The sequence below is a fragment of the Lichenostomus cassidix genome, unplaced genomic scaffold, assembly GCF_008360975.1.
Source record: "Lichenostomus cassidix isolate B80296 unplaced genomic scaffold, HeHo_3.0 HiC_scaffold_707, whole genome shotgun sequence".
Taxonomy (NCBI): Eukaryota; Metazoa; Chordata; class Aves; order Passeriformes; family Meliphagidae; genus Lichenostomus; species Lichenostomus cassidix.
The window spans coordinates 106,324-128,594 of NW_028147326.1; the positions used below are offsets into that span (position 1 = coordinate 106,324).

At 44.1% G+C, this 22,271-nt stretch overlaps 1 protein-coding gene across 1 annotated transcript in view; it reads right to left on the reverse strand.

The window, feature by feature from the left end:
* The window catches only part of LOC146423408 (lysyl oxidase homolog 2), a 62,231-nt gene that overhangs the window by 29,101 nt on the left and 10,859 nt on the right, over positions 1-22,271 (reverse strand). The window contains exon 5 of the mRNA XM_085044790.1: positions 70-281. Coding sequence (XP_084900916.1) covers positions 70-281 — 212 coding nt within the window. The remainder of the gene's footprint in view (positions 1-69; positions 282-22,271) is intronic.

Genomic DNA, 22,271 nt, shown 5'->3' on the forward strand with positions numbered 1-22,271 from the left:
CTGCCAATCCCCATTTGGGAACAACCCCCTGAGCATCCCCAACAACATTTTCCCTCCCTCCCTCCTTACTTGTACACGTTGGTGTTGAATTTCCTCTCGCTGGGGAAGCCGAACATCCCGCAGACCACGCGGGAATTCTTCATGCTCCAGTGCTTGTCGCAGATCTGCTTCCAGACGCCCTCGTCCTTCACCTCCACGTAGCCCTCGGTGACAGGGACACGCTTGCGGTAGGTGGCCAGGATGGCGCGGAGCCGGATGTCCTCCACCTGGATGTTCATGTTCTGCAGGTGGGGAAAGAATGGGAATTTATTCCGGGTGGGATGAGTGGAAATGGAATGGGAATGGTGTGGAGATTCTGGGAGGAGTGTAAGGTGGGGAGGAAGGAGGGACAGGGCAGGATTGGAACTTCTAGGGGGATCCAGATGTCCTCCACCTGGATGTCCATGTTCTGCAGGTGGGGAAAGAAGGGGAATTTATTCTGGGTGGGATGAGTGGAAACGGAATGGGAATGGTGTGGAGATTCCAGAGGGAGTGTAGGGTGGGGAGGAAGGAGGGACAGGATTGGAACTTCTAGGGGGATCCGGATGTCCATGTTCTGGAGGTGGGGAAGAAACGGGCATTTATTCCGTGTGGGATGAGTGGAAATGGAATGGGAACGGTGTGGAGATTCTGGGAGGAGTATAGGGTGGGGAGGAGAAGGGGACAGGGTGGGATTGAAACTTCTAGAAGGATCCGGATGTCCTCCACCTGGATGTTCATGTTCTGCAGGTGGGGAAAGAAATGGAATTTATTCCGTGTGGGATGAGTGGAAACGGAATGGGAATGGTGTGGAGATTCTGGGAGGATTGTGGGGTGGGGAGGAAGGAGGGACAGGATTGGAACTTCTAGAAGGATCCGGATGTCCTCCACCTGGATGTTTATGTTCTGCAGGTGGGGGAAAAAAATGGGAATTTATTCCGTGTGGGATGAATGGAAACGGAATGGGAATGGTGTGGAGATTCCAGAGGGAGGGTATGGTGGGGACAGGGTGGGATTGGAATTTCTAGAGGGATCTGGATGTCCTCCACCTGGATGTCCATGTTCTGGAGGTGGGGAAAGAAACTGAATTTATTCTGTGTGGGATGAGGGGAAATGGAATGGGAATGGTGTGGAGATTCTGGGAGGAGTGTAGGGTGGGGAGGAAGGAGGGACAGGGCAGGATTGGAACTTCTAGGGGGATCTGGATGTCCTCCAGGATGTTCATGTTCTGGAGGTGGGGAAAGAAATGGGAATTTAGTCCATGTGGGATGAATGGAAACGGAATGGGAACGGTGTGGAGATTCCAGAGGGAGTATAGGGTGGGGAGGAGAAGGGGACAGGGTGGGATTGAAACTTCTAGAAGGATCCGGATGTCCTCCACCTGGATGTTCATGTTCTGGAGGTGGGGAAGGAAATGGAATTTATTCCGTGTGGGATCAATGGAGATGGAATGGGAATGGTGGTGGAGATTCTGGGAGGAGTGTAAGGTGGGGAGGAAGGAGGGAAAGGCAGGATTGGAACTTCTAGAGGGGAGGGTTAGGTGGGATTTTGGGAGAAATTCTTCCCTGTGAGGGGTTGGGATGGAATTCCCAGGCACTCCCTGGAAGTGCCCAAGGAGGTGTGGAATTCCATGATTTCTAAGCTCCTTTCCAGGATTTTACAACACAAACTTTCCCACCCTGTGTGACTCCATCCTCAGGAATCCTTTCCCTTTTCCCACTAAAAAACCCCTCAGATTTATCCTATAAGTGACCCTATAACAAATCTCCTTTGTTGCTTCAATTTCTTTTTTCCAAGTGCTGATTTCACCAGCACAGCGACCTTGATTCAATCCCAATTCCAGTGGAAATAAATCTTAATTTAATCCCAATTCCAGTGGAAATAAATCTTAATTTAATCCCAATCTCAGTTCCTGTGGAAATAAAGCCCAGCTTGGTTAGGTCCAACTTTAATCCCAGAATCATTCTGGGTACAGGGAAGGATTTTGGGATTTTCATCCCAAACCATGACTTCACGTGGAATTTGGGATTCCAGTGGAAATAAAACAATTTAATCCCAGTTCCAGTGGAAATGAAGCTTAATTTAATCCCAATTCCAGTGGAAATGAAGCTTAATTTAGTCCCAGTCGAAATTCCTGTGGAAATAAAGCTCAGCTTGGTTAGGTCCAGCCTTAATCCCAGAATAATTCCGGGTGCAGGGAAGGATTTTGGGATTTTCATCCCAAGCCGTGATCCCATGTGGAATTTGGGATTCCAGTGGAAATAAAGCTTAATTTAGTCCCAGTTTAAATTCCTGTGGAATTAAAGCCCAGCTTGGTTAGGGCCAACTTTAATCCCAGAATAATTCTGAATGCAGGGAAGGATTTTGGGGATTTTCATCCCAAACCATGACTTCATGTGGAATTTGGGATTCCAGTGGAAATAAAGCTTAATTTAATCCCAATTCCAGTGGAAATAAAGCTTAACTTAGTCCCAGTCTAAATTCCTGTGGAATTAAAGCCCAGCTTGGTTAGGTCCAACTTTAATCCCAGAATCACTCCGGGTGCAGGGAAGGATTTTGGGGATTTTCATCCCAAGCCGTGATCCCATGTGGAATTTGGGATTCCGCCGTGCTGACAGCAGCGTTTCTCCAGCTCCTCCTCCCAACCTGGGACAGCAAATGAGTCATGGGAGCAGAATGGATTTCACATGTGGCACCTAGCAGGGCACAGAGCAGCATCCAGAGGCAAATCCTGCCTGGAAAAGATCCCTGCAGAGCCCCAGAGGCGAATCCTGGCAGGAAAAGATCCCTGCAGAGCCCCAGAGGTGAATCCTGGCAGGAAAAGATCCCTGCAGAGCCCCAGAGGTGAATCCTGGCAGGAAAAGATCCCTGCAGAGCCCCAGAGGCAAATCCTGGCAGGAAAAATCTGCTGCGGTGAGCAGTTAGAAAAGAACTCCTGAAAAACGGATCAGTTCCCTTCCAGGAGTTTTTTTTTTTTTATTTTCCTGGTCAAATCTGGGCGATTTGACGCCACGTGGTTGTGCTCGGGGTTACATCAGAGCTGAGGAATCCTCGGGTTCAGCAGCTTGGAAAAAAAAGGGAAATTGCCCTGAGTTTTTAAAGGGCCTCTGGGCAGGGAGAGGGGGAGAGCAGGGCAGGAGCTGCGCAGGGCTGAGGGTTGATTTGGGGCTCTGCTGTCCTCTGGGTGGTTTTGGTGGGGATGGGGTGAGAAACTGAGAGCTGGGGAGGGCAGGGAAAGAGGATTTGGGGCTGGGATGGGGCTGGAATGGTGCTGGAAAAGGAGAAAATGGGGTTGGGAAGGGGAGAAGGGAATGGGGCAGGGAAATGAGAAAGGAATGGGGCAGGAAAATGAGGAAGGAATTAATGGAATGGGGTTGGAAAAGGAGAAATGGGGTTAGAAATGGAGAAAATGGGGTTGGGAAAGGGAGAAGGGAATGGGGCAGGGAAATGAGAAAGGAGTGGGGTTGGAATGGGGTTGGAAAAGGACAAAGGAATGGGGCAGGAAAAGGAGAAAATGGGGTTGGAAAGGGAGAAAACAGGGTTGGAAAAGGAGAAAATGGGGTTGGAAAAGGAGAAGGGAATGGGATTGGGAAAGAAGGAAGGAATGGGGCTGGAAAAGGAGAAAGGAATGGGGTTGGAAAGGGAGAAAGAAAGGAATGGGGTTGGGAAAGGAGAAAGGAATGGGGTTGGAAAAGGAGAAAGGAATGGGGTTGGAAAAGGAGAAAATGGGGTTAGAAAAGGAGAAAGCAATGAGGCAGGAAAAGGAGAAAGAGGAATGGGGTTGGAAAAGGACAAAGGAATGGGGTTGGAATGGGGCAGGAAAAGCAAAAAGGAATGGGGCAGGCAAAGGAGAAGGAAAAGGGGCTGGAAAAGGAGAAAAGAAACAGGATAGGAAAAGGAGAAAGGAATGGGGCAGGAAAAGAAGGAAGGAATAGGGTTGGGAATGGGGCAGGAAAAGGAGAAAACGGGGTTGGAAAAGAACAAAGGAATGGGGTTGGAATGGGGTTGGGAATGGGGAAAGGAATGGGACAGGAGAAATGAATAGGGTTGGAAAAGGAGAAAGGAATGGAGCAGAAAAAGGAGAGAGGAATGGGGTTGGAATGGGGCAGGAAAAAGGAATGGGGCTGGAAAAGGAGAAAAGAATGGGGCAGGAAAATGAGAAAATGGGGCTGGAAAAGGAGAAAGGAATGGGGTTGGAAAAGGAGAAAATGGGGTTTGGAAAGGAAGAAGGAATGGGGTTGGCATCTCCTCCTCATCCTCAGCTCTGCTGCTCTGTCCACCCACCTCAGACAATTCCCTTAAGGCTTCCTCTCTCCTTCCCCTTTTCTTTTTTCTCCCCTATCTTTCATTTAATTGATAGATAATTTCCTATAATTTAATATTATTAAATTATCATTAATACTACCTTTAATTTTTATATCATTTATTATCATTAATATAGAATTTAGATTATCCATTAACCAAATTAATTAATAATATTATTATTATAATTTCCCACCCAGTTTTGCAAATCCTGATTCCCCCTCTCGCCCTCAGCTGCAGGAATTCCCAACAGCTGAATTTGGAATCCCTCAAACACCCCCAGTAACCCCAGAAAACAAGATTTATCCACTTTTGAAAGCTCCTGCAGCCCTCAAAATTAAAAAAAAAATTAATTAGGATCCTCAGATTCATCACATCTGAGTCAATGCAGGTGTTGCAAAGGTCTGATGTAAGCTGGGGTTTGGAACATCTCCAGCAGAGCAGGAAAAATCCATTTCCAGCGCAAAGTTCCTCCCGAATTTGGCAGATTCTCCCAAAATCCTGCAGTTTTTTTTTGCCTACGTGCTGTCAGGAAGGTCTGAGAGCCTCGGGGCATTCCAGGCTGCTTTCCAAACCCTCAACTCTCTTCTCCCTGCTGCACTTTGGGAAACATTCCCAGCGTTTTGCCCTGATGGAGAAATTGTGTTTGCTCAGAGCTGCCAGAGGGAAATTTGTGCTGCTGGTTTGGTTTCTCCACCAGGAAAAAAAAAAAAAAAAGGGAAAAAAAAAAAGTCAGCAAAGCTTGAAATCCACTTGGGAACAGCTCTGGGTGCTGAAAATGTGAAAATGGTTTTTAATAAAAAAATTTAATAAAAAAATAAAAAAATTAAATTTAAAAAATTAAATTTAATTTTAAAAATTATTTTTAATTTAAAAAAATTAATAAAAAAATTAATAAAAAATTAAAAATTAACTTAAAAATTAAATTTAATTTTTAAAAATTAATTTTTTTTAAATTAAAAAAATTTAATTAAAAACACCTGGAAAAGATGGGAATTGAGGAGGGAATTGGCAGCTGGGAAGTGGGAATTTTCCATCATCGATGATGGGACTTATTCATAAAATAAACAGGAAGTTTTGAGCCCCACAGAGAGGGGAGGATCAGCCCTGCTGAATGTGAAATTCACAGAAATGACAAAATAAATTACTTTTGGTGTTGAGTCCAGAAGGGAAAAAAAGGATTTTCCTTCCAAACCCAACACTGGGAAGGTGTTGAAGTCACATGGGGTTTTCACCAGACAGCCCTTTGCCTTCTCCTTGGATTCAGCAGTCTGGAGTTTTTGGGATAAATCCTTGGGATAAATCCCTGGGATGAACCCTTAGGATAAATCCTTGGGATAAATCCTTGGGATGAACCCTTGGGATGAACCCTTGGGATAAATCCTCAGGATGAATCCCTGGGATGGATCCTTGGGATAAATGCTTGGGATGAACCCTTGGGATGAACCCTTGGGATGAATCCCAGGGATGAATCCTTGGGATGAATCCTTGGGATAAATCCCAGGGATGAACCCTTAGGATGAATCCTTGGGATGAATCCCTGGGATGAATCCTTGGGATGAACCCTTGGGATAAATCCCTGGGATGAACCCTTGGGATGAACCCTTGGGATGAATCCTTGGGATAAATCCTCGGGATGAACCCTTGGGATAAATCCCTGGGATGAACCCTTGGGATGAATCCTCGGGATAAATCCTCGGGATGAACCCTTGGGATAAATCCTTGGGGTGAATCCTTGGGATAAATCCCTGGGATGAACCCTTAGGATAAATCCCTGGGATAAATCCTTGGGATGAATCCTTGGGATGAATCCTTGGGATAAATCCCTGGGATGAACCCTTGGGATTAATCCTTAGGATAAATCCCTGGGATAAATCCCTGGGATGAACCCTTAGGATAAATCCTTGGGATAAATCCTTGGGATAAATCCTTGGGATGAATCCTTGGGATAAATCCTTGGGATAAATCCTTGGGATGAACCCTTAGGATAAATCCTTGGGATAAATCTCTGGGATGGATCCTTGGGATGAATCCTTGGGATGAACCCTTAGGATAAATCCCTGGGATGAACCCTTGGGATGAATCCCTGGGATGAATCCTTGGGATAAATCCTTGGGATGAATCCCTGGGATGAATCCCTGGGATGAATCCTCGGGATGAACCCTTGGAATAAATCCTTGGGATAAATCCCAGGGATGAACCCTTAGGATGGATCCTTGGGATGAACCCTTGGGATGAACCCTTGGGATAAATCCTTGGGATGAATCCTTGGGATAAATCCCTGGGATGAACCCTTGGGATGAATCCTTGGGATAAATCCCTGGGATGAACCCTTGGGATGAACCCTTGGGATAAATCCCACCCCAGGTGAGTCGTGTGCCGTTCCAGATGTGGAACATCTGCCTGGTGCTCCCTGGGATCAGCATTCCCACATCCCACCTCTAGTGATCCCTGAGCATCCCAGGGCATGTCAGCCAGCTGGGAAAGCTGGAAAAACCCCAAAGCAAACAGGACTGTTAGGGTTTTTCCAGCCTTAACAACCCCTGGGAATGAGCAGCGGGATTTTGGGATTCCCAAAATCCTTCTGCAGGGATTTTGGGTGCACAGGGAGCAAACTGCTCCTCCAAAACCCCCAAAAAGCTGGGAATCCTCTCCATGATCCTGAAGATTCATCTCCAACCTCTTCCCAAAAATCCTCTCTGGAACACAACTGAACCCCAGATGTGAAACACCCTAATTCTGATCGAGGAGATTGGGATTTTTCCTCTCCTGATCCCACAGATTTGGGGTTTTTTCTCTTCTCCCCACTCCCCCACCTCGTGGATTTTCCAAGTCAGAGGGTGGATTTGGATATTCCAAAGCCCTGGATGGATCTGGGAATCCCAGATCTGATCCCAGCTGGGATTTATGGGATCAGAGAAGAGAAACAAAAGAGCTGCTGAGGTGGAGGAGAGGAAAAAAAAATTTTAAAAATCCCCAAAAAATCCCAAACCTCTTGAAAAATGGGAAGCCTGGGAATGCTGGGAGGCACCTGAGGATTTGCCTGTTGTTTTTGCAATTAGTTCTGCAGCTTAGCCAATCCAAATAAGTTGTTCCATCCGTTTCCAGAAGAGCTCTGAGCACTGCGGGAATGGGAAACCCAAGAGCCACTCCAGGGCTGGAGATTCCTGCATTGCCCACTCCAGAACTGGAAATTCCTGTATTTCCTACTCCCAGAACTGGAAATTCCTGCATTTCCCACTCCCAGAACTGGAAATTCCTGCATTTCCCATTTCCAGGAGTGGATATTCCTCTATTTCCCACTCCAGGATTCAAGATTCCTCTATTTTCCACTTCAAAACTTGAGATTCCTGTACTTCCCACTTCCAGCACTTGAGATTCCTCTATTTCTCACTCCAGGACTGGAGATTCCTGCATTTCTTACTCCCAGAACTGGATATTCCTCTATTTCCCACTCCCAGAACTCAAGATTCCTGTATTTCCCACCTCAAAACTCAAGATTACTGTACTTCCCACTTCCAGGACTTGAGATTCCTCTATTTTCCACTCCCAGAACTCAAGATTCCTCCATTTCCCACTCCAGAATTCAAGATATCTGCATTTCCCACTCCAGAACTGGATATTCCTCTATTTCCCACTTCCAGCACTCGAGATTCCTGCATTTCCCACCCCAGAACTCAAGATTCCTGCATTTCCCACTTCCAGGATTTGAGATTCCTGCATTTCCCACTCCCAGAACTGGATATTACTCTATTTCCCACTTCCAGCACTTGAGATTCCTCTATTTCCCACTCCAGAACTCAATATTCCTCTATTTCCCACTCCAAAGTGGATATTCCTCTATTTCCCACTCTGGAATTCAAGATTCCTGTATTTCCCACTTCCAGGACTTGAGATTCCTCAATTTCCCACTCCAAAACTTGATATTCCTCCATTTCCCACCCCAGAACTCAAGATTCCTCCATTTCCAACTCCAGAACTCAAGATATCTGCATTTCCCACTCCAGAACTGGATATTACTCTATTTCCCACTTCCAGCACTCGAGATTCCTGTATTTTCCACTCCAAAACTTGATATTCTTGTATTTCCCACCCCAGAACTCAAGATTCCTGCGTTTCCCACTTCCAGGATTTGAGATTCCTCTATTTCCCACTCCCAGAACTCAATATCCCTCTATTTCCCACTTCAAAACTCCAGGTTCCTGTATTTCCCACTCCAAAACTCAAAATTCCTGCATTCCCCACTCCCAGGCTGAGCACTTGGCCATTCCTTTCCCCCATCTGTCTCCTCCTTGCTGGTTTTTCCACAGCAGTGAAAAATAAAGGTGCAAATGGAATTCCTTGCCCTTGGATTTGGGAGAATATTCCCGAATATTCCAGCTCAGGCTCCATTCAAAGCTCTCCCATCCCATCCCTCTCCCCCAGAGATGCTGACTCAGGCACAAAAAAAATCCTGGAATTCTGCTTTGTGCATCCAAACCTTTTTGTCATCGTTTTTTCTCAGCTTGCTTTGCCAAGGAGGATATAAAAAAAAAAAAAAGAGCAAAACGGCAAAAAATGAGGAATCATTTCACTCCCTGGAGGGAATGAAACTCCTGATGGCTCCAGCAGACCAGGGGGACATTTTCCAAAAATCCCATTCCCTTCTCCCTGCCTGAGCTGGTTCAGAGCAGGGAATTTTTCATGGAGAATAATTCCAGACCCGGATTTGCATCAGCAAATGAAAGAACAAAGGATCAGAACCAGAACACTGATTTCTCCAGGAAAAAAGTCTGCCAGGAGCTTTTTCCCTAAAAAATGGGATTGGAATGGTTTCCTCTCACTGCAGAGGTTTTGTTTCACTGCTGGGTAATGAGAATCTGAGCAGCTGGGCTGATGGGGAAAACAGAGTCAGCAGGAAAATCGGGAGCAAACAACCCCTAATGGGTACAGCAGAGCCCTGAAATCCTAAAATCCTCCTCTGCAGGGCTGTGGAGATGTGGGGAGAGTGTGGAGAGTGATCCCACAAGGAAAACTCTGGGAGAAAGGGAGAGCTGGGGTTAAACTATGGGAAAAAAGGGAAAAAAGCTGGGATGGAAAGGGATTTGGGATCAGGGGAATGGGGTGGAATTGAAATAGGGTGGGGATGGATGGGATTTGGGAAGGAATTCCTGGCTGGGATGGAATTCCCAGAGAAGCTGTGGATCCCTGGAAGTGTCCAGGGAGCACCCTGGGCTAGCAGAAGGTATCCCTAAATAAATAGGATTTATATAACTAATCTAAAACTAGAAGGTAACCCTAAATAAATAGGATTTATAGAACCAATCTAAAACTAGAAGCTATCCCTGGTGTGACACTAAATAGGACCTAAATCCCCTAAACAGGATTTCAATCCCTTCCCACCCCAAACCATCCCAAAATCCCACAATCCCAGCTGGGAACTCCATCACCCCACAACACAACCAGCCCCAAAAACACAGGAAAAAACCCCCAAAACTTCCCCCCAGAGCCACGTTTGCCTCTCTCCCCACCATCCCCTCCCATCCAGCCCCAGAGCTGCTCCTCTCCTCTCGTCTCTCACAAAGCCCTGGCAGAAGCTCCAGTTTTTTGGGAGTTACAAAACCCCGGGAGAGAGCTGAGGGTTTGTCTGCAGCTCTCACAAAAGCATTCCTGCCTCGGCAGAGTTTGCACATCTCGCTTTTGTTTCCACCCTCTGAAGCGAGTTGTTCCCCAGACCCAACAGCAAAATCCAACCCAACTTTGGGAATATTTGATTTCTCCTCTTGCAACGTTTTCTGTCTGGCAGAATGATGCCCAGATTGGTTTATTTGGGTTTTTTTGGGTCTTTCTCAGTGCCCAAATCCATTTTATTTCCCTTGGCAAGGCTCTGAGGATGCTCTGGATTTATTTGGTTTTTTTTGGGTCTTTCTCAGTGCCCAAATCCATTTTATTTCCCTTGGAAAGGCTCTGAGGATGCTCTGGACTAATTTGGGTTTTTTGGGTCTTCTTCAGTGCCCAAATCCATTTTATTTACCTTTGGAAAGGCTCTGAGGATGCTCTGGACTTATTTGGGGTTTTTTTTGGGTCTTCCTCAGTGCCCAAATCCATTTTATTTCCTTTGGAAAGGCTCTGAGGATGCTCTGGACTAATTTGGGTTTTTTGGGTCTTCCTCAGTGCCCAAATCCATTTTATTTCCCTTGGCAAGGCTCTGAGGATGCTCTGGAGTTATTTGGGTTTTTTTGGGTCTTTCTCAGTGCCCAAATCCATTTTATTTCCCTTGGAAAGGCTCTGAGGATGCTCTGGACTAATTTGGGTTTTTTTGGGTCTTTTTCAGTGCCCAAATCCATTTTATTTCCTTTGGAAAGGCTCTGAGGATGCTTGGGACTTATTTGGGTTTTTTTGGGTCTTTCTCCGTGCCCAAATCCATTTTATTTACCTTTGGAAAGGCTCTGAGGATGCTCTGGAGTTATTTGGGGTTTTTTGGGTCTTTCTCAGTGCCCAAATCGATTTTATTTACCTTTGGAAAGGCTCTGAGGATGCTCTGGACTAATTTGGGGTTTTTTTTGGGTCTTTCTCTGTGCCCAAATCGATTTTATTTCCCTTGGAAAGGCTCTGAGGATGCTCTGGACTAATTTGGGATTTTTTGGGTCTTGCTCCATGCCCAAATCCATTTTATTTCCCTTTGGAAAGGCTCTGAGGATGCTCGGGAGTCACACCAAGGGGAGGATGTGATTCCTAGAAATCCCAGCCGCTGCCCTGCTGCTGAATCAGCTGCAGCTCGGATTTCGCTCTGCTCTGTCCCTGCAGCTCCCAGCTGCACTTCTCTGATATCCACTCCAATCCTCTTCCCTTCCCCAAGCCTCACCCTGCAAGAAAATCTCTTTATCTCAACGGTTTTTGCTCTCAGCAGAGCTCCAGGAATTCTCAGCTTCTAAATATCAACAATTGAGGCTGAAACTTGGAAAATAAATTGGGTTTTTCCCCCTTCAATCCAGAGCACAACACAGAAATCTGTCCACATCTGGAAGTTCATCCCAGAGAGTTTTTCCCTCTCAAGGATTTTCCCTCCAGGAATTCTCTGCTTTTCTTAATTCCATCAGCAATTAAGGCTGAAACTTGGAAAATAAATTGTTTTTTTTTCCTTCAATCCATAACACCACACAGAAATCTTTCCACAGGGAATTCCCTGGGAAATTCATCCCAGAGAGTTTTCCCTCACAACAGAACTCCAGGATTTCTCAGTTTCTGAACATCAGGAATTTAGGCTGAAACTTTGAAAATAAATTGTTTTTCTTTTTCTTCAATCCAGAACACAACACAGAAATCTTTCCATAGATAATTCCCTGGGAAGTTCATCCCAGAGAGTTTCCCCTCTCAGCAGAGCTCCAGGATTTCTTTGCTTCCTCTGCTTTTCTTAATTCCATTAGGAATTAAGGCTGAACTTGGAAAATAAATTGGGTTTTTATCTCTGATCCAGAACACAACACCAAAATATTTCCATATCTGGAAGTTCATCCCAGAGAGTTTTCTCTCTCAGCAGAGCTCCAGGAATTCTCAGCTTCTAAATATCAACAATTAAGGCTGAAACTTGGAAAATAAATTGTTATTTTTCCCCTTCAATCCAGAGCACCACACAGAAATCTTTCCACAGGGAATTCCCTGGGAAATTCATCCCAGAGCCTTTTTTCTCTCAACAGAACCCCAGGATTTCTCAGCTTCCAAGCAATGGGATTTAGGGCTGAAACTTGGAAAATAAATTGGTTTTTTTTCCCATCAATCCAGAGCACAACACAGAAATCTTTCCACAGGGAATTCCCTGGGAAGTTCATCCCAGAGGCACCTTAAATCCTCCCTTTCCCCCAAAATCAGCTCCCAGCTCTCTCCCAGGGCTCATTCCCAGCCCTGTTCTCTTCCAGAATATTTCCCTGGCAATATTCCCTGCCAGCAGCCAGCCAGGGCAGAACCAGAATTAATCCAATTAAATCTCTGCTAATCACCTCCTGGCTCATTAAACTCACCAATCACCACCTCCTCCCCCAAACCTTCCCACTCTGTCCTCAGGAGGAGTTCAATATTTGAACAGAAATGAAAAATTTTCCATCCCCAAACTCCTCCTGATTCCCTGATGTGTCCCAAATTATCACAAAGCAGCTGCTGAGGCGTTTAAATCCTTTAAATTCCCAGAAATAAAACACTCTGAGTTACCCCAAAATCACCTGAATTCAGATTTGCCTGGAGTGAAGGATTTCCCTTTAAATTCCCAGAAATTAAGCATTTAAAGAATTTAAATTCCCAGAAATAAAACATGCTGAGTTACCCCAAAATCTCCTTTATTCAGATTTTCCTGGAGTGAAGGATTTCCCTTTAAATTCCCAGAAATAAAACATTTAAACAATTTAAATTCCCAGAAATAAAACATGCTGAGTTACCCCAAAATCACCTTAATTCAGAATTTCCTGGAGTGAAGTATTTAAATCCTTTAAATTCCCAGAAATAAAACACTCTGAGTTACCCCAAAATCACCTTAATTCAGATTTTCCTGCACTGAAGGATTTCCCTTTAAATTCCCAGAAATAAAACACTCTGAGTTACCCCAAAATCACCTTAATTCAGATTTTCCTGGAGTGAAGGATTTCCCTTTAAATTCCCAGAAATAAAACATTTAAACAATTTAAATTCCCAGATACAAAACATGCTGAGTTACCCCAAAATCACCTTAATTCGTATTTTCCTGCAGTGAAGGATTTCCCTTTAAATTCCCAGAAATAAAACATGCTGAGTTACCCCAAAATCCCCTTAATTCAGATTTTCCTGGAGTGAAGAGGTGCTGAAGAATTCCCAAGTCCCCAGAATAGCAGAATTTGGGGTTAGAGAATTAATTTGGGCTTAATTAATTAGAGGATTAATTTGGGCTTAATTAATTAGAGAATTAATTTGAGCTTGGGCCAATTAATTAGAGAATTAACTAGGGTTTGGGCTTTGGGTCAGAGAATTCAATGTTTACAGCAAGAGGGAAAATCAAAGTTTGTTATCACAACAAACAGGCAGAAAACCACTAATTAATCTAATCTTAATTATTTATAATAAATAAATAGATAAAAATAAATTAATTAAAGACATCTAATTAAACCCTGAGGGCTGCAGGACACAGAGATGGGGTGAGGGTGAGCTGGGTGAGAAATTCCCACTGATCCCATTGTTTTTATGGCAAAAAAATGGGAAAAAAGGGAGATTTCTTGGTGACAAATTCCCTCAGATCCCACTGATTTTATGGCAAAAAAATGGGAAAAAAGGGAGATTTCACTGGTGAAAAATTCCTACAGATTCCATGGCAAAAAACTGGAAAAAAGGGAGATTTCCCTGGTGACAAATTCCCACAGATCCCACTGATTTTATGGCTAAAAAATGGGGAAAAAGGGAGATTTCCCTGGTGAAAAATTCCCACTGATCCCATTGATTCCATGGCAAAAAAGTGAAAAAAAAAGGAATATTTCTCTGATGAAAAATTCTGGCAGATCCCACTGATTCCACGGCAAAAAAATGGGAAAAATGGAGATTTCCCTGCTGAAAAATTCCCTCAGATCCCATTGATTCCATGGCAAAAAACTGGGAAAAAAGGGAGATTTTCTTGGTGAAAAATTCCCATAGATCCCACTGATTCCATGGCAAAAAACTGAGAAAAAAAAGGAGATTTTTTTTTCCTGGTTTGGTCTGAAAATTCCTAAGGTCTGGTTTGACTGAAAAACCCTAAGCAGGACTTGCAGAACCTTTTAAAATTGTTAAAAAACCTGGAATTCAGCAGAATCATGGAACGCTCAGTGTTGGAAAGGAGTTTAATCCCCATTTTGGGCAGCAGGGAGATCTCCCAGAAATTCACCCTGGAATTTTAGCAAAGCTCTGCTTTCCCATTTTCCCCACCAAACCCATCCTTGGGCATTTCCAGGGATGGCTAAATCCACTTTTTTTTTTTAAACACAACCCAAATTTTGCAGCTGCTGGGCTTTAAAATGAGAATTTTCTGCTCCCAGGGGGGAAATAAAAGTCAGAAATAGCAGCAGAGGCTGTCTGGCCAAAGCCCTGGGCTGGCCCAGGTAGTAAATCTATTTATGAACCTCAGAAAGCTGCAGAAATTCGAATTTAAAAACCCCAGAAATTCGATATATTTAGAGCTCTGGACTATTTAAGGCCTTGTGGGTGCAGGCAGGGCAGGGAGGTGGATGGTAAATATTATTTTAAGGATGTTTTGGGGAGTAAAATTCAATAAAATCCCTCTGGTGAATGGATTGAGGTAGGAATTAGTCATTTTTTGGGGATGTTTTGGGGAGTAAAATTCAATAAGATCTGTCTGGTTTGTGGTTTTAGGGGAAATATTCAGGTAGGAATCAGATTTTTTTTTTTTTTTGAGGATGTTTTGGGGAATAAAATTCAGTAAAATCCCTCTGGTGAATGGATTTAGGGGAAATATTGAGGTAGGAATTAGTAATTTTTAAGGATGTTTTGGGGAGTAAAATTCAATAAGATCTGTCTGGTTTGTGGTTTTAGGGGAAATATTAAAGTAGGAATCAGATTTTTTTTTTTGAGGATGTTTTGGGGAATAAAATTCAGTAAAATCCCTCTGGTTGGTGGATTTAGGGGAAATATTAAGATAGGAATTAGTAATTTTTAAGGATGTTTTGGGAAGTGCATGAAATAAAATCTGTCTGGTTGGAGGATTTAGGGGAAATATTCAGGTAGGAATCAATCAGTAATTTTAAGGATGTTTTGGGGAATAAAATTCAGTAAAATCCCTCTGGTGAATTAATTTAGGGGAAATATTAAGGTAGGAATCAGTAATTTTTGGGATGTTTTGGGGAATAAAATTCAGTAAAATCCCTCTGGTGAATGGATTTAGGGGAAATATTGAGGTAGGAATTAGTAATTTTTAAGGATGTTTTGGGGAGTGCATGAAATAAAATCCCTCTGGTTCATGGATTTAGGGGAAATATTAAGGTAGGAATCAATCAGTAATTTTAAGGATGTTTTGGGGAATAAAATTCAGTAAAATCCATGTGGTGAATTAATTTAGGGGAAATATTAAGGTAGGAATCAGTAATTTTTGGGATGTTTTGGGGAGTAAAATTCAGTAAAATCCCTCTGGTGAATGGATTTGGGGAAAATATTAAGGTAGGAATTAGTAATTTTTGAGGATGTTTTGGGGAGTGCATGAAATAAAATCCGTCTGGTTGGTGGATTTAGGGGAAATATTAAGAAATTAGTCATTTTTAGGGATGTTTTGGGGAGTGTATTGGATAAAATCCCTCTGGTTGGTGGATTTAGGGGAAATATTCAGGTAGGAATCAGATTTTGAGGATGTTTTGGGGAGTGCATGAAATAAAATCCCTCTGGTGGGAAAATTCCTGGTGGGAAAAAAGGGATGGAAAAGCTCAGGGATGGGAAGAGATGTGACCTGAGCCTCAGAACATGAGCTGGAATTGCTCTGTCCCAATGAAAATCCCATTGGGATCACTCTGGTTTTGCTTTATCCTACTAAAAATCCCACTGGGATTGCACTGGTTTTCCTCTGTCTTACTGAAAATCCCACTGGGATCACCCTGGTTCTGCTCTGTCCTACTGAAAATCCCACTGGAATTGCTCTGTCCAGCTGGGAATCCCACTGGGATCACCCTGGTTTTGTCCTATCCTACTGAAAATCCCACTGGGATCACCCTGGTTCTGCTCTGTCCCGATAAGAATCTCACTGGGATCGCTCTGGTTTTCCTCTGTCTCACTGAAAATCCCACTGGGATTGCTCTGGTTCTGCTCTGCCCTACTGAAAATCCCACTGGGATCACACTGGTTTTGTCCTATCCTACTGAAAATCCCACTGGTTCTGCTCTGTCCTATAGAAAATCCCACTGGGATCACCCTGGTTCTGCTCTGCCCTACTGAAAATCCCACTGGAATTGCTCTGTCCAGCTGGGAATCCCACTGGGATCACACTAGTTCTGCTCTGTCCTATTGAAAATCCCAATGGGATCACACTGGTCCTGCTCTATCCTACTGAAAATCCCACTGGGATCACACTGGTTCTGCTCTGTCCCAATGAAAATCCCACTGGAATTGCACTGGTTTTCCTCTATCCTACTGAAAATCCCACTGGGATCACCCTGGTTCTGCTCTGTCCTACTAAAAACCCCACTGGGATCAGCCTGGTTTTCCTCTATCACTACAAAAACCGACAGAAACTGCTGCCCAGAGCAGCTCTGAGGAAATTCCAGCCCCCTCACCCCTCATTCCAGAGGGAAAACATCACTGGGATGAGCTCAGCAGCTCTCACAGGATGATGTTTCCCCTGGTGAATTCCAGGAACGACCTGAGGAATTCCCAAAAGTCCCAAATTCGCCTTCATAGGAGGTTTTGGACACCCCAGGTTGGATTTGGGGTCACCCTGCTCCTCATTTTTGCCTCCAGCCACATCCTGCTGGCTAAAACCAGGAGGAGAGAGAAGGATGAAGGGAAAAATAAAGGATAAAAGGATGAAAGAGAAGGAAAACGGAGAGGGGAAGGAGCTGAAACATTCGACAGCCACTTGTGAGGCTGCAGGATGGAATCCCAAATATTCCAACTCATCCCCTCCAGCCCCAGTCCTGCGGCTAGGAGGGCAGCAGGGAAAGAGCCCCAGGGGTTTGTAGGGAAAGAGCCCCTCATTCCCATTCTGTAGGGAAAGAGCTCCTCATTCCCAGGGATTTACAGGGAAAGAGCCCCTCATTCCCAGGGATTTACAGGGAAAGAGCCCCTCATTCCCATTCTGTAGGGAAAGAGCCCCTCAATCCCAGGGATTTTATAGGGAAAGAGCCCCTCAATCCCATTTTATAGGGAAAGAGCTCCTCATTCCCATTTTATAGGGAAAGAGCCCCTCATTCCCAGAGATTTTATAGGGAAAGAGCCCCTCAATCCCATTTTATAGGGAAAGAGCTCCTCAATCCCAGGGGTTTTATAGGGAAAGAGCTCCTCATTCCCAGGGATTTTATAAGGAAAGAGCCCCTCATTCCCAGGGATTTTGTAGGGAAAGAGCCCCTCATTCCCATTTTATAGGGAAAGAGCCCCTCATTCCCATTTTATAGGGAAAGAGCCCCTCATTCCCAGGGATTTATAGGGAAAGAGCTCCTCATTCCCAGGGATTTTCTAGGGAAAGAGGGAAAATCAGCTGGAACTGGGGAGTGGAAGCAGCAGTGGGAAGTTGTTTGTGAAATTTGGGGAAAAACAGAATCCCAGGATGATTTTGGGTGGGAAAGGAGTTTAAAGTCACTCAGTGCCACTGCAGGGACACCTTTCCTGTCCCAGGAAAAGTGTCCAAGTGGCCTTGGACACTTCCAGAGCAGCAGCCATTCCTGATTATCCCACAATTCCTAATTATCCAACAATTCCCAATTATGGAAAAATTCTTGATTATCCAACAATTCCTGATTATCCAACAATTCCCAATTATCCACCTTCCAGAACAGCAGCCATTCCTGATTATCCCACAATTCACAACTATCCCACAATTCCCGATTATCCAGCTTCCAAAACAGCAGCATTCCCGATTATCCCACAGTCCCCAATTATCCCCCAATTCCTGATTATCCACCTTCTGGAGCAGCAGTCATTCCGGATTATCCAATAATTCTTGATTATCCAACAATTCCCGATTATCCGCCTTCCAGAGCAGCAGCCATTCTCAATTATCCAAAAATTCCCGATTATCCCACAATTCCCAATTATCCACCTTCCAGAGCAGCAGCCATTCCTGATTATCCAAAAATTCCCAGATATCCAACAATTCCCAATTATCCCACAATTCCCAGTTATCCCACCATTCCTGATTATCCACCTCCCAGAGCAGCAGCCATTCCCAATTATCCCACAATTCACAATTAGCCCACAATTCCCAATTATCCAACAATTCCTGATTATCCACCTTCCAGAGCAGCAGCCATTCCCAATTATCCAAAAATTCCCAGATATCCAATTCCCAATTATCCAACAATTCCCACTTATCCAAAATTTCCTGATTATCCACCTTCTGGAGCAGCAGCCATTCCCGATTATCCCACAATTCCCAATCACCCAACAATTCCCGATTATCCCACAATTCCTGATTATCCACCTTCCAGAGCAGCAGCCATTCCTGATTATCCAAAAATTCCTGATTATCCCACAATTCCTGATTATCCCACAATTCTCAATTATCCCACAATCCCCAATTATCCCACAATTCCTGATTATCCGCCTTCCAGAGCAGCAGCCATTCTCAGTTATCCAGATCTTCCTGATTATGCAATAATTCCTGATTATCCAACAATTCCCGATTATCCACCTCCCAGAGCAGCAGCCATTCCCAATTATCCCACAATTCCCAATCACCCAACAATTCCCAATTATCCAGCCATTCCAGATAATTCAGCAATTCCCAATTATCCCACAATTCCTGATTATCCACCTTCCAGAGCAGCAGCCATTCTCAATTATCCAACAATTCCTGATTATCCCACAATCCCCAATTATCCCACAATTCCCGATTATCCAACAATTCCCAATTATCCAACAGTTCCTAATTATCCACCTTCCAGAGCAGCAGCCATTCCCAATTATCCCACAATTCCCAATTACCTAACAATTCCTAATTATCCAACAATTCCCGATTATCCACCTTCCAGAGCAGCAGCCATTCCTGATTATCCAAAAATTCCCGATTACCCCAAAATTCCCAGATATCCAACAATTCCTGCTTATCCCACAATCCCCAATTATCCCACAATCCCCAATTATCCCACAATCCCCAATTATCCCACAATTCTTGATTATCCACCTCCCAGAGCAGCAGCCATTCCCAATTATCCAAAAATTCCCAATTATCCAACAATTCCTGATTATTCCACAATTCCCAATTATCCAAAAATTCCCGATTATCCAGCCATTCCCGATTATCTCACAATTCCCAATTATCCCACAATTTCCAGTTATTCACCTTCCAGAGCAGCAGCCATTCCTGATTATCCAAAAATTCCCAATTATCCAACAATTCCTAATTACCGAACAATTCCTGATTATCCCACAATTCCCAATTATCCCACAACCCCCAATTTTCCCCCTCCAGAGCAGCAGCCCTCCCCGCTGCCCCAGCCAGCCCCACTCCTCCATCCCCAGCGCTGAGCTCACGGAAAAGCTCTCCACATCTCCATGATTCATTCCTGCAGCAGCTCAGGGCTGAGCTGACCTCAGTCTAGACTGAGGCAGAGCTTTTTCCAGGTGTTTTGAGGATTCAGAGGAGCCAAACCCACCCAAAATTCCTCCTCGTTCCCGGGGCAACAAGGGAGCCTTTGATGGGATGAGGAAAGGAATTGAATCCCTCACATCCTGCACCTTCCCTGGAATGCTGAGCGCTGCCTGCTCATCCATTTCGGGAGCAAATCCAAGGATTCGTCCCTGGAAACCACGCTGGGATGGGCAGCACGTCCTGCCAGCTCTGGGGAATGGTGCCTGCAGGGAAGTTTTCCCATAAAAAATGATTTTTTCCCATAAAAACCCCAATTTTTCCCCATAAAAAACTGATTTTTCCCATAAATTCTGGCTGAGAGCAGCCTGGGAATTGAGACTGAAAAATCCAGGGAAAGGGAGATGCAGCCTGAGCAGCACAAACTTCCCAACCTGAGGGGTTGAGGAAAGGAATTGAATCCCTCACATCCTGCACCTTCCCTGGAATGCTGAGCGCTGCCTGCTCATCCATTTCGGGAGCAAATCCAAGGATTCAGCCCTGGAAACCACACTGGGATGGGCAGCACGTCCTGCCAGCTCTGGGGAATGGTTCCTGCAGGGAATTTTTCCCATAAAAAAACAATTTTTCCCATAAAAACCCAAATTTTTCCCATAAAAAACAATTTTTCCCATAAAAAACCCCAATTTTTCCCATAAAAAACCCAATTTTTTTCCCATACAAAACCCAATTTTTCCCATAAAAAACAACTTTTCCCATAAAAAACCCCAATTTTTCCCATAAAAAAATTTTCCCATAAAAACCCAATTTTTCCCCTAAAAACCCCATTTTTTCCCACAAATTCTGGCAGAACTGAGACACTGAAAAATCCAGGGAAAGGGAGATGCAGCCTGAGCAGCACAAACTCCCCAACCTGCAGATTTGAAGGCAAAAATCCCTTTTTTTTTCCCCTCTGAAGATCTCACCCCAGATCCCTCCAGCCCAGCATTCCCTAACCCTTTATCCTGCAGAAATCCCTCTGGGATGAGGCTGAACCCTCTGGTTGTGTCATTTCCCCAAATCTCAGGCTGACCCCACGACTTCCCTTCCTCCCTCCCAGCCCTTATCCCACATTCCCACAAATATTTCCAGGATTTCGTCACGATTTTTCCAGCATTGCTCATCCCAACTGTCCAAAAATGGCTTTGTGTCTTCCCTAGAAATTCAGGATTCACAGGGAGGCAGCAGGGGAGGGAAAACTCAGGACTTTTGGCCATTTGACCAGCGAAATCTGGAGGTTCTGTGCATGTTTTGCCTCTCTAAATTCATTCTTTGGAATAGTAAAAGAAAAGATTTCCATTTGGAAAAAATCGATTGTGGAACTGGAATAATTGATATTTAAAAAATAAAATAAAATAAACCTCAGACTTTCAAATTCTTATGATCGATCTGATGTTCTGCAATTGAAACCTGAATTTTGCATCTCCCAACGGGTTTGTTTTAACCCCAGAGATGGGATCAATATGGGATAAATTGATCAATTATAGCATTCCCAGAACTCCCTGCCTCAGGATGCTCCAAAGGAGTATTTTTACCTGTTTACCTCAATTTGATTGATCAGGAAATTGTGAAATTTATAATTTACAGCATTCCCAGCCATCCCTGTCTGAAGCAGCATTTTTCCCTACTTTACCTGGATTTGATCAATCAGGGAATTGTGAAATTTAAAATTCACAACATTCCCAGCTAACCCTGCCACAGGAGCCTCCAGAGCAGCATTTTTCCCATTTACCTCAATTCGATCAATCAGGAAATTATGAAATTTATAATGTACAACATTCCCAACCTTCCCTGCCCCACGAGCCTCCAGAACATCATTTTCCCATTTACCTCGATCTGATTAATGAGGGAATTATCAAATCTGAACCCAGGGATTCTCTTTTAACCCCAGAGCTGGGATAAACATGAGATAAATTTATCACTTATGGCATTCCCAGGAATCCCTGTCCCAAGTGGTTTTGGAGCAGAGTTTTTTCCTCATTTACCTCAATTTGATTGATCAGGGAATTATGAAATTTGTAATTTACAACATTCCCAGCCACCCCTGTCCCAGGAAACTCCAGAGCAACATTTTTCCCATTTACCTCAATTTGATCAATCAGGAAATTGTAAAATTTATGATTTACAACATTCCCAGCCACCCCTGTCTCAGCAGACTCTAGAGCAGCATTTTCCCATTTACCTCAATTTGATTGATGAGGGAATTGTGAAATTTATCAGTTACACCATTCCCAGCCTTCCCTACCCCAGGAGCCTTCAGAACAGTGTTTTTCCCTGTTTACCTCAATTTGATTAATCAGGAAATTGTAAAATTTATAATTCACAGCATTCCCAGCCACCCCTGTCGGAAGCAGCATTTTCCCCTCATTTACCTCGATTTGATCGATAAAGGAATTGTGGAATTTATGATTTACAACATTCCCAGCCTTCCCTGCCCCACGAGCCTCCAGAACATCATTTTCCCATTTACCTCGATCTGATTAATGAGGGAATTATCAAATCTGAACCCAGGGATTCTCTTTTAACCCCAGAGCTGGGATAAACATGAGATAAATTTATCAATTATGGCATTCCCAGGAATCCCTGTCCCAAGAGGTTTTGGAGCAGAGTTTTTTCCTCATTTACCTCAATTTGATCAATCAGGAAATTATGAAATTTGTAATTTATAATATTCCCAGCCACCCCTGTCACAGGAAAC